Source organism: Pollicipes pollicipes, unplaced genomic scaffold (genome assembly GCF_011947565.3).
Source record: "Pollicipes pollicipes isolate AB1234 unplaced genomic scaffold, Ppol_2.1 Scaffold_4740;HRSCAF=5597_pilon_pilon_pilon, whole genome shotgun sequence".
In the NCBI taxonomy this organism is placed as follows: domain Eukaryota; kingdom Metazoa; phylum Arthropoda; class Thecostraca; order Pollicipedomorpha; family Pollicipedidae; genus Pollicipes; species Pollicipes pollicipes.
In genome coordinates this window covers 6,097,086-6,110,273 of record NW_023596545.1, presented here as the reverse complement: position 1 = coordinate 6,110,273, position 13,188 = coordinate 6,097,086, and the positions used below count along the sequence as shown (strand labels likewise).

Below are 13,188 nucleotides of genomic sequence, written 5' to 3'. Positions count from 1 at the left end.
CCCGTACCCCCACCACAGCTGGTCATCAACGACAAGCCGGTGCACGTGCTGGCGGCGGCGCTCTCCGGCTACAACGTGGCCAACTGCGCGCACCCGTGCGTGACGCGGCCGTGCGGCGCGGCCGGCACGTGCGAGCCGCGCGGGCAGTCGTACCGCTGCCAGTGCCGGCTGGGCAACAGCGGGCCCCGCTGCCGCCGGCCGCTGCCGGCGCCCCACGTGCCCCGCTTTGCAGGCCACAGCCACCTGGTGTTCGACCGACCCGACGTGGCTGAGAAGTGAGCGCCATCTGGACAGGGGCTGCCGACGCATGGCGGCGCGCCGCTGTCGTGCTGAGATGGGTCGGAATAGAGATCAACGACAGGCAGACCAGTGCAGTGGTGAAATGGGATTTTGCTGGTTGTTCTTGGAAATACATGGTGTGGACTTCAGGGATGAGAAAGATAGACAAACGGTCTACCGGTTATGCGTTTCATTTGACATTTAACAATCATCCCCATGGTCCCAGCACCGGACAAGTTCGGAGACTTCTGGAAACATGGAATTACAGCTAGTCTGAATTTAATGTAGAAACTCGATATCTCCCTAAGCACAACTCACACCCACTGTGTGCGTTGCACTTACCCCTGAGACTGCGAAGGTCAACCACTAAGCTCCCCTGTTGCCCTACGGACCGGACGGGCCGCGCTCACCCCCCAGCGCTATCGCCGCAGGTTGCGAGGCGTCACAAACGGCATCGAGCTGGAGTTCCGCACGCGCTACCCCAACGGCCTGCTCGTGTGGACGGGCGCCTCGGACCGGTGGACGGCCGACTTCCTGGCGGTGGGCCTGCGCGACGGCCACGTCCACCTGCGCTTCGACCTGGGCAGCGGCATGGTCACGGTGGAGCACAACGCCAGCCGCGTGGACGACGGCCAGTGGCACCGCGTGCAGGCGTCGCGGTGAGCCGACCCGCCTCGTACTCCTGCACTAGCTTCCGTACCCGTACCTACACATGTAGCTCTACTGTGCCGGCGGTTTCTGCGGGCAGATTCTGTACCGGCGAAAAGGGTACGTAAGGCGTATATATAGCGTATATGAGGGCATATAGTCTTCAAATCCTTCTTCAGAAGTCAACTCTGCCGCTTAGCGAAGCAAGCCCACAGCCACATGTAACGGACTACGAGTTGAGTCAGATAGCGTCATTCACGGATGCTGCAAGAAAAGTCGCACATACGTCAAATGTCAACTTTCTGTCCTAAAATATCAGTTTACTCTATCCGCCTGCGACGAATGTAGGTCAACGCAACTTACGTAAGAAAAATGCGTACGTTCTTCTCACGTAGAAAGACGAATTAAATAAGCTATATTTAAGGAGATGCAAATGAATGCCCGGTGGACCAATTTATGCCTAAGGCAGGCAGTTTCCCGAAAATTTATTTCTGCTGTTTTGTGCTGTAAAAGACGATAATTCAGAAATGCGCACCGTAGCAGGCATCACAAAAATTATTATGCACCGATGAGTATTGGTATTGATCGATGAATATGCAGCAAACAGTCATACCATCAGTTTGCAGTCGGTCACGGAGGAGACAGCTGGTCCAGGGCAGTGGATGCCGACGCTGGACGGGAACAGAGCTCAGGACAAGGCATGTTAGAAAGAAAAGGCCCCGTGCTGTGACCTTCTTTTACAGGAGAAATTCCGGCTTTCTGGCTTGTATCACCTTCTTTTAGGCATGAAGCATTTGAAGTTTCAAAATTTATTTCTGCCTTGTTTGCCGCGACCAAAGCTTGCCCCTTGTAAAGCAGTCGGCAAAATTCAAGCTCAGGAAAACTTTACTGCATTATGGGTCATGGATCCGAGCTCAAAATTCTACCGGGCTTCCAAGCAGAATCCCTTTAACATTCTGAGCCTTCCCTCACACACTTTTGAAAACATTCCTTCGTTTATAAATTCTCCCACCATTTCCACCCCACGCTTGAAGATTTACCGCGTGATGTCGCTCGACGAGTGTGTGCTGACGTCCGCAGGGTGGGTCGGGACGGCGTCATCTCGGTGACGAGTGTGTGCTGACGTCCGCAGGGTGGGTCGGGACGGTGTCATCTCGGTGACGAGTGTGTGCTGACGCCCGCAGGGTGGGTCGGGAGGGCGCCATCTCGGTGATGAGTGTGTGCTGACGTCCGTAGGATGGGTCGGGAGGGCGTCATCTCGTGATGAGTGTGTGCTGACGTCCGCAGGGTGGGTCGGGACGGCGTCATCTCAGTGGACGGCGGTTACCCGGTGAGCGGCGTATCGCCCGGACTCCTCAGTCAGCTGGACACAGACGGACGCCTCCTCATTGGTGAGAGAGCTAGGGGCGGCTGCTCACCTTCAGCCCCGGGTTCAACTGCGCTCGGCAGGATCCCGCAGTCCGCACCAGAACCAGTCGTTACACCCTAGGGACAAGCTGTGATAGGTACCGGGGCCAACAACATTATAAAGGGTGGGTGTCAGTTGCAAAGGCATTGAGTACAAACACTTCGTGCAGGTTTTTAAGTTTTTGCTTTGTATGCAGTGGCATAGAAACTGCAATAACTGATCGAACAGTAAACTTACGATCATCCAGCCCTCTCTTGCCGCCTTGTCATCACTGTGATTAAATACGTCACATCATGCTTTGTGATTGTATGGTGGTGGGTTCCGACGCAAGTGACTATGTGTAGTTACTTGTCTGTCCGGCAGGTGGCACCAGTGAGCTGGAGTACGTTACTCACGGCCTGTATTCGACTGGTCTGGACGGCTGCGTAGCCGAGGTCATTATCGCCCCCGACCACATCATGGATCTGACGTCATCCGATGATGGGCGTAACATCGGCTTCTGCCTATGAGCGTCAGCTTCGGGCACCACTTGGCGTCATGGCGTCATGCTGACTGCACCGCATCATCCAGAGACGAAAACAACCTTTAATTCTGTCCACAACTGACCGCGATCACCACCCGACGCCATCCTGACGCTGTGTGACGATGGATGCCATTTTGCAAGGTCATGCGACGCACGAGCTCGGCCATAAACTGACGTCACTAATGTCATAACTGATAGCTGTGAGCCGACACACCAGCGCAGTGATGCCACTTTGGGCCGGGCAGAGACTGGGTCTGGAAGAGATTCGGCACCTTCGAGGTTCTCCGACAAGAGTGGTTTCTCTGATTATGTGCCGGGTCATGCCTTTCGTCGGGCACGCGCGGGCGTGGAGTAGGGTGGGCCGAAATGTCACCTCCGAACTACAATGATTTCTATGATAGGATCCTCCCAACTTGGGAAATTGGGAAAAAATTGTACCAGCTTTGAGCTTCCCTGGGTATTATTTGGATATGCAATCAACTGTCCAACAGACACAGAAACTTGGACTGATATTGGAACCTCAAAGGGATGAACTTGCTTCAGTAGTTTCGGTTCGCTATTTTTCACAAGACATCCGGGAAGAGGTCGCTTCTAAGGCTTTCAAATTTATAAAATCTCAAACTGCAGGGTTTGATTCCAAAGTCGCCACAGTGGAGGCCTTGAGGACTACCGCAATGGACTGCGCTACACTGGACCATGAACCTTCCCACTGCACACCTGTCGCACACTTCATCCCAATCAGCGGAAGTGACGCGCGGGATGCCCGCCTGATCAGCAATAGAGAGCGGGGTGCCGGCCGACCGAGCCGCCACCGCCGCCGTCGCCGCCCGGCCCTCACCGCAGCAGCAATAGGCAGAAAGGCTGCCCCGACGCGGGCGTGCCGGGCTTCAACACCTCCGCCATAGACGTGCAGTGCACGCAGTGTTCACTGTTCGACAGCCTGCACTCGGTGTTAGATTGGCTCGCGGGTGCGTGTGCGTGACCGCGGGCGCGTGCGAGCGCGGGCAGTGTGGCCGCTACACGCGTGTCGGCGGCGACCCGTCGCCTCGCGCTGGAGAGTGCCGGGGCCCGGGCAGTCTCTGCGTCGGTGGTGACCCGTCGCCTGGTGCTGGAGAGTGCCGGGGCCCGGGCAGTCTCTGTGTCGGTGGTGACCCGTCGCCTGGCGTTGGAGAGTGCCGGGGCCCGGGCAGTCTCTGTGTCGGTGGTGACCCGTCGCCTGGCGTTGGAGAGTGCCGGGGCCCGAGCAGTCTCTGTGTCGGTGGTGACCCGTCGCCTGGTGCCGGAGAGTGCCGGGGCCCGGGCAGAACCCGTGCGTAGCGGTGTCAGTCAACATATCACGGCAGCACGAGCGCCTGACTGGCCTGCCCATGTACCCACCCCGTTCGTGTGCGACTGCACCCGCTACCCGCCCCGCCAGTCCGGGGCTGGCACTGCCGTAGTGTCGCGTGTATTTTTTATACCGCCTTACGACGTCTGGGTGAGGTCCCCAGCCGGGTCCGCGAACGAGGAGGGCGTGTAGGGACGCACCGTTAGTAGCTGGGCGACGCTGGATCTGTGAATAAACGGTGGAATCTTGGCTGGACTGGTGTGGAACGATGGGCTTTGCTCGTGTTTGGTTAACTCGCGAGCTTTTCGGGTATGATGGTGATTAACACGTCCTTTATGCTCTGTAACGTACGGGGAGCGTACCTCATGCTAATTTTTGTTCACGTTGTTTACTTGGAACACAATCTGAAATTTGTATATTCTTATAGTAAAATATAAGTGCACCCATATATAAAATTTATTTTGATTTACCTTTAATTTGGTTACTCACCTTCACATGCTGCAGGGCTAAGTGTTGGATAAAGTTAATGTCTTGTATTGAAGTGGAAAGGCAGGGTATGGTCATTCACAAATTGAATTCATCGTGACAAGTCAAAAATGTGCTCTTTATATGTGGTATGATAGGTGAAAGCAAAGTGCCGGCAAACGGTTAGGTCATCTGCAGCTTTTCGAAGTGCCTAAAATTATTAAGTATTGGGCAATGCATGACCTTTCGCGGTAAACTGAGCCATCGCCAGGTAGGGTGACGCTCCGTCATCTAACAATGCGTGCTCATTGCGTGATAACGTAAATGCATGAAAGCGTGGTGCCACTATTGTCACTTAATTTATTTTGTGGGCCAGCATATCATGGCGCTATGGTTCGTTAGCATGTCAGTTTGTTTTCTGAGGTAATTTGGGGCTTTAAAATTGCAATACACTTCCAATCACGTAAGATGTAAAGAGTCCCCGATCAGCCCGATTCCTGAAGTTGATCGGACCGCGGTGCGTTTTCGCTTTGATCCAGGATTCAGGACGCTGACCACCGCGGGACTTACACGTCAACAACGCGCGCCGCAAAAGAATAATACCTATTGAGCTGGTCGAACGTTTTTGCCGGCTGCAGCTGGTGTGTTCGGCAGTAGTATGCTGGCGGTCGGGTCAATCGGCTTAGGGTGTATGCTAGGCGGGTGTATGCTACCATGCTGAGTAACCTGCGACCGGACCACGCGCCACTCCACATCGTCCAGTATACACGCTGCAGCGACCGCCGCTGCGCAGGCTGCCACTGAGGGCGCTGGTGCTGGGGTATGCAGTGGCTTTACGCTAAAGACGGACGCGTACGCTCTGAGACAATGGGAGCAGGAGCTGCGGACCGGGCTGCTGTCTGTCTAGGAGCTGCGGACCGGGCTGCTGTCTGTCTAGGAGCTGCGGACCGGGCTGCTGTCTGTCTGGACGCTGCGGACCGGGCTGCTGTCTGTCTAGGAGCTGCGGACCGGGCTGCTGTCTGTCTAGGAGCTGCGGACCGGGCTGCTGTCTGTCTAGGAGCTGCGGACCGGGCTGCTGTCTGTCTAGGAGCTGCAGACCGGACTGCTGTCTGTCTAGGAGCTGCGGACCGGGCTGCTGCCTGTCTAGGAGTTGCAGACCGGGCTGCTGCCTGTCTAGGAGCTGCGGACCGGGCTGCTGTCTGTCTAGGAGCTGCGGACCGGGCTGCTGTCTGTCTAGGAGCTGCGGACCGGGCTGCTGTCTGTCTAGGAGCTGCGGACCGGGCTGACGTCTGTCTAGGAGCTGCGGACCGGGCTGCTGTCTGTCTAGGAGCTGCGGACCGGGCTGCTGTCTGTCTTCTCGCTGAACAGTCGGGGTAACCAAGTAAGCACGTGCCCGCTAAGCGCCGCTTACCGCTCCAGCCAGATAGCGCCGAGTCGACGACACCGCAGCAGTTGGCCGAGTCCCTCGAGCCGGCGACACGGGAGCTCACTGACGTTCGTAGCGGCGTGTTATCGGGAGGCTACGGGTAACTCCACGGGACCGCAGCCGAGCGTCAGGAGGCCGGCCGGCACCGACGGTGACGTCCGCGCCTGCCAGCGCCCCTTGCGGCGACTGAGGGTACTACAACCTCCCGCGGTCAATCCGACTGCGTCTACGCCTCCGTGCGGCTGGTATTCGACGACCAGGTGTCTAGGAAGGAAGTGGTTATAAAGCTGAACATGGTCTTGGAGTGTTGCGTGCATTTACTTAGGTTTTGATGGCTACGAAAGCACTCAGGGAGCCTTGCTCTGCAGACAATGGATAAAGGAAGTGGCGTTTATATTTGAAAAGTTGCGCTTCGACATTTTGAGCGCTTCGGCAAAATTAACTCTTATGTTTTGGTTGCAACCAAGGGCGTGTGCAGAATTTTACGTTTGGAAGGGGGTGAAAGTTAACCATTTGTCTGAAAAACGAGTTCGGCGCGCCATAGCGCGCGCACTTTGTTGCATGTCATAAAGGAGCAAGGTGTGTTCTCCATCTCCCTATTTTACATGTCTACCAGAATTTTTCACTCAAAACCAATACTTTGTTGCGCGCTGTGAAAGAACATGATGACTTTTCGATCTCTTATTTTACAAGTCTACAGCGAAAACTTTCACCGTAAACGAGTAGTCACGTACATATCAATATATGCCATATATCTAGCGTGGGCAGGCAGGTGTCGCGGAGTGTGCCTGCTATGTGCGTACGCCCCTGGTTGCAGCAAAGACAAGACAGGAATATTTGATAACGAAAATATTATTAGGAAGTCCAGACCATTACCTTCTCAAGTAAAGTTTCATTTTTTTACAAACGTCATGTTCGACGTCTCCTGATGGCAAGAGTGTCTAGGAAGTTTTAATGTCCCCAGGGGCTGTACGCTTGGTTTCACCTAACTGCCAATTGGGACGTTTTGTTGCGGAAAATTTGCACAACCTTGGGAGCAGACCGCTGATTTAAATTTGGCTTGTGGAAAGTCACGAGTTTGGTAAGGTGTCTTCTTTCAGCAAACCACCCCAATGATGCTCCCGTCTTCATCCAAGATTGTGTCATATATGTATATATATATATATATATATATGTAGTTATATACACATGTGCATATGTGCGCATATATATATATATATATATATATATATATATATATATATATATATATATATATATATATATATATATATGGATCATCACCTTGTCACCATTGGTGTTTGGAAGCGTGCGTAAACCCTTTGACTGCTCTACATGTTCTCTACACAACTGCAAGGCTGAAATGAATCTGTACAATATATTCTGACACACTTGTGTCAACAACGGATGTTTTTTTACCATACTTTCCAAGTACAACTCCTCTAAAATCGGTCGTGATATGCTGCGATGCATGCCTTACAGTGCATCAGTCATCTTCACATTTTTCAGCTTCGCTGAACGCCGACGACATCTCGCGTATCAGCGCCCGGCTCCAGTATTCTGTCCGGCTCTCCGCGCCCCGGAGGGTGGACCCAGACCCGAGTCACGTGGCCGCGGGCCAATCATTTCGCACCGCGCAGGGGCACGCTCTGGCGCGTCGCACAGGTCACGCTAAAGACAAGAAATTTGTCGATCGAAAAGTAGAAAGTTAAATTGCTTTCAATGAAAAAACTACATAGTTACTCTCGACTATGGGAGCAGCCAGGCATGCATGCATCGAACAAACTCAATAAGCTCTTCAGAGGAATCTTGTTTGATCCTCAGATGACGCAAAGGGCGATGACTGGCAGGACAAGGCTATGTTTGACGTGTTTCTGGTGTTCGCAACTCAATTAATGGTGTTCCGCTCTGCTTGGGTGCCATTTTTGGTATGGGCGATCTATGAAAATGGTCTAGTCTACCCGAAAACTGCCGCGGTTCGAGCCACGATTGCCCTCTTGTTGGTTATGGTCGAGCGCACTACGATAGCGTTATGGTGCATGTGTGCGGAACGAATCACAGAAGGCGCTAAACAGCTGCGTGAAGGTGCACCTGAGCATTTTGGCATCCTCTGTATACAAAGAAATGTTTCTATAGTTCAGCCCGATAGCATATATGCAAAGATAAACCCAGATTGTGATGATCGTTTATCTTTAATATTTTGGTAGGCCTGGCGGCCAAATAAGTCTCGACGAGTAAGGTCTGCAGCGGTTCTTGCATGCGCGAGATTTTTCAATCAGCGAGCTATATTGCAAGCCGGAAACCTGCTGGGCATTAAAGATCCCCATGCATGACAAGAAATCTACTCACCAGCTCTAAAAGTATGTCAATCTCAAAAAAGCTAAGATTTCGGATTTTGCGGAAATGACATGTCGGACTAAAGCTCAAACTTCGCTGAGGCAGTAGTTCGGGCTAACGAGGGATAAGCTAAGGGATACGTCTGGTAGGGGATAGGCTTTCTGGCTTTTGGCAACCCGTCATTCTTGACGAGACGTCTTTCGCACCAAGGTAGCCATAAAGTAACCATAAGGTTTCGCACCATAAGGTTTTCCATTGTAATAGCGCGCCAAAACTCGTTTTGAGGCGTCTTAACTTCTGAGAAATCCGTACATAATGGGCAGGAAACAGAAAATATTCCTCTTTGTCATCCTTCGTTTCCAAATAAGTGATGGTCTGTCACCCAACATATCTATTCAGTTATGTGACAGTGCGGAACATTTGCTCTGTATGCTTATTTGTTGGTTTGTAAACAGGACAGATGAAGCTCATACATCACAGCAGCTCTTTTAACTGAGACGACGCCCGAAAAACAAAATGCATGCAGCATGTATTTGGAAAGACAAAACTTGCATAGGAAGGAGCGGCAAAATGAAAAATGCACGTGCAAATTGCGTGCAGGTCTTGCCGCGCCTTTGACGTCTCCAGGCTTGCTGTCTGAGGTGCCAATGAGAGGAGAGGGCCAAGAAGCCGACACGAGAGTGAGCCCAGTCGGGAGGCCCCCAAGCCTCCATCAGCCGCCAAACACCAGCTGACCTTTCAATTCCATCTCGCATGTAACGGGGCACTTCGCAGCGCGCGCCAGATTCCCAGGGCGATGCTCGCAACGGCAAATGGAGCCGAAAACGTCCGGTGTAATGGCGGCCGACCCAGGTTCCTGTCCGGGGACGGCCGACGGCGCGCCGGCGGCGTCTGTTGCCCGGCGCACAGCCGCCGTCCGCAACTAATAAGCGCCGTCAGAGCTGCGCCGACCGCGCCGGAGCCGCGTGGGGTGGCGTTATGGGAGGCGCTAATGAGCCGGTCGCTGGCAGCAGTGTAGCCTGGTATATCACCCGGCCACGGCCGCGTGCCCGCGTACGGCAAAAGTCACGCTCACATGGGCGGCCGCGGCCTCGGCCACAGCGGGAAATGCCACGGGAAATTCCGGAGATGCCATTGCTTTTTTACGCATGCACGCTAAATAACATGATTTAGTCAAGCACTGGTACTGCGAAACAGCTTGCTGTATTTTCTCTCGAGTTGAGGCACATATTAAGTACTTCTGTCCGATAGCCCAGTTGGCAAGAGTATCTGCCTCCCACACCACCCACCAGTGGCACGATGGGTTCGACGATGTGGCCTGCGGCTGCTGGTAGCGGCTGCGCTAAAGGTCAGGTGACGTCAGAGGGCAGAAAGGACCGTGTCGAGCATTGCGGTGCGTTTAACTTTTGCCTGTAAATCCTGTCGTTGACCTGGAATTTCACGATCGGATGTTCAGGGTCAGTGCCCACGTAACAAGCGCTGCTTAGCGCGAGCTCTGATCTCAGAAATCTGTTTATTCAAATTATTCGGATATTCTTTCAAGAAAAGAAGCATAAAAGTACGAGCATTCTTTAAGTGGCAAGTTTCGACACCACAACGTCAACTTTCGCCGCTACAGAGCCGCTCGCCTGTACATGGGAGTCCATTTATGGCACGCCTTCAACAGACGCCGGGGATCTTTTGCAGCGGGGACGAGCGAGACGGTGAGAGACGCCACTCGTTATCACAATGCAGGTGTTATCAAATTATAATTGATACAGCCCATCGTGTTTGGGCACTCCTGCGATCAGGCGTTATCAGTTCAACAGTCTCTCTCTATTCTAGTTAGGCGTGTAACAGGCACGAGTGAGATGAGGTCCGCTTTTCCTCAGCGTCACTTTTCACATCTCCAGTGTCAATATATGGGGAGCTGAAATCGTAGCGGTCTTGTAACGCTACAAGGAAAACCAACTGATCGAACGGCTTGTACACAAATGCCTGATCACTCACAAGACACGAATTAGAAATGCAATCTGGTGCAGCTCTTCTCTTACCTCAGCGATGGAGCGTCAGTTGCAACTGGCTGAAACACCTTTGAAGAGATGGGCCACTCTCAATGGGTTTCGTTTCTCCACATCGAAGACAGTGGGTGTGCACTTTTGTCGCCGTCGTGGTCACTGCCAGGATGTAGCGATGCGACTGCATGGCGAAGCGATCCCGTCTGAGCCCGTGGTCTGTCTTCTGAGCGTGCAATTTGATCGTCGCCTAACTTACAAAGACCATATAAAGGCTTTGCGAGCCATGTGTTCTAAAACCCCCGAATGCCCTGAAGTCAATCGCACGCACGTCATATGGTGCGGACAAGAAAACGCTGTTGCTCTTATATCGCTCTCTTATCAGATCCAGGCTCGATCGTGCTTTTTTGTTTATGACGGGGCTTGTGAGTCGGTAAAGCACTCCTTGAACACGATACATCGTACTGCCTCACGCATCACGACAGGTGCATTCAGGACCTCTCCAACAGTAAGCCCCCTTGTTGAAGCCCACGAGCCCACTTTGTCCACTAGGAGAAAAATTACTGGGCATGAGATACGCCTGTAAGTTGGCACAGTTCCCCGATCACCCAACATACAATTGGGTCTTCTCGCGCAGAACAATACGCAAGTTTCTGACGGGGAGGGTGCATCAAATCGCACCTTTCTGTGTGAGGATGTTCATACTTTTACAGGAACGTGGCATTCGCAGACGGCATGTGATTCGTTAAGAAATTCCTGAGACCTCTCCTTGAAAGCTCTACCCACCAGCGGTGGATGTCTCACTTTCCCATTTCGCGAAGAGATGGCTGTCCCGGACGAGTTTCGGCTGAGGTCTTTGGAGTTGATGACGTCATACCCGGATCGCAAGAAGACCTACACGGACGGTTCGAAAGTGGATGCCGGTGTTGGATGTGCTCTTGTGCAGGATCCTGTCACACGGCCTTTTGCTTTGCCTGCTCACGCATCGGTCTTCACATCCGGCCTGATAGCCACTCTTAACACGCGCTAGGGTGGCGGAGCCAAAATGACGCCCCACCGAAGGGTTTTCCAGAATGGTTTCCGATTGGCGCGGCTGCGCCGCGCCAAATTTTGCTTAGCTGTTCACAATTGAGTAGCGAATCGTTTGGTGTAAGAAATTTAGACGTATCTTGTAGGGTCGCTGATCTATGGCAGGTCAAATTCAGGCCACGGTTTCAGCGAAGTCAATTTGTAGGGAATTGTTTAATCTGATGCAACAATGGAGTGTTTGACGAAGCTATATATCTTTGAGATGCTTTATTAGGCAACACAAGTATTGAATGAGCAAATTAAGTTGACCTAAGGTGAGGTATGAAGGTCAGACCAAGGTCGAAACCAGCCTGTTTTATTTCCCTAGGGCTTGCTGTATGGGGCATTTTCCGGTGCTCATTTTGATTTCATTGATAGGATGAACCGCATCATACATCTTCAGCTGACTTCTTAGAGGTCATTATAGTTCACTGACCTAAGATGACCCAGGTCGACATTTTTTAAAGAACACATTGTCAACCGTAATCTTTGTCTCTCACTCAAATCGTGTATGCAGTTTTGTATGGTTTTGTCACTTTGACCTTCAAGAGGGCAAGCAAGGTCACTGACCTGAAATGAGCTCGGGATATTTTGCTTAGAAACAGTTATATATGTTATGGGGGCACTTACGAGATCAGCTTGAAATTTGACCTTGTTTGACCCTATTTGACCCGAAGAGCATGACCTGGTGACCTCAAGATTTTACTTAAGTGAGTTCACGTACAGGTTAGCACACCCTGAAAATTTGGTATATCCAGCTTTCTTAATTCCCGAGATCTTTGGGGGGTCAAATTGACCCCCTACCCGAGCGAAGAGTACCTAGCCGGCCACCCGGGCGCGTGTGAAAGCACTCCACTTCATAAAAGTTGACAGTGACAATCAGCACTTAGTTTTATCGGACTTTCTTAGCAGCCTTATGCCACTGCAGGATTTGGATTCATCACATCCCATCGTTCAGAACATTTTAACTCTTCTTACTACCCTGTCCCGATCCGGGAAGCAGGTGGTATTCTGCTGGATACCGAGCCACGTTGGCATATCGGGCATTGAAGTAGCTGATGCCGCAGCAAGGTGTGCCACACACACAACTCGCATCCACACACTGACAGTCCCTGCTACCGACCTACATGCAGTAATATCTGCATTCACGTTTAAGCAGGGGCAAGCGAATTGGGGTTGGTATGCTGCCAATAAACTGAAAGAGATAAAGTCCCAGTTGGGAACACGGGCGTCCAGCTGTGGTGAGGTGAGGCGGGATGAAGTGGCGCTATGCCGCCTGAAAATAGGACGCACATGCACAACTCACCGACACCTGTTATGCAGGGAAGACCAACCGCGATGTGCTTGCTGCGGGGATCATTACACAGTACGACATGTTTTGATAGGTTGTGCTCACCTCGCATCGGAACGCATGCGCCATTTTGGATCAGGGTCCGTGCGCCAAACGCTTTATGGTATGTTGGGAGACGTTCAGTAAATGATGGACACATTTTCAGTTATCTTAAAGACATACTATTTCATGCCATATATCGAACGTAACCTTATCTCCCCGCTTTGTCATGCATCCGTTAGATAAAGAGTAGGTTATGGGCGCCATATGACCAGCGTGGTATTTCTACCACTGATTTCCCGCCTATAAAGTCCAGCTCAGCGTTCGCAAATGCCTTTGCTCGTGGTCAATATATGTGTGCGTCCGAGACGCCCACATGCGGC

At 52.2% G+C, this 13,188-nt stretch overlaps 1 protein-coding gene across 1 annotated transcript in view; it reads left to right on the top strand.

Moving 5' to 3' along the window:
* LOC119098945 (pikachurin) overlaps positions 1-4,434 on the top strand; it is a 45,288-nt gene extending 40,854 nt beyond the window's left edge. Inside the window, exons 12-15 of the mRNA XM_037222000.1 lie at positions 19-275; positions 711-938; positions 2,215-2,318; positions 2,699-4,434. Of these exons, the coding sequence (XP_037077895.1) occupies positions 19-275; positions 711-938; positions 2,215-2,318; positions 2,699-2,844 (735 nt within the window). The 3' untranslated portion in view covers positions 2,845-4,434. The remainder of the gene's footprint in view (positions 1-18; positions 276-710; positions 939-2,214; positions 2,319-2,698) is intronic.
* Positions 4,435-13,188: the final 8,754 nt, after the last annotated feature.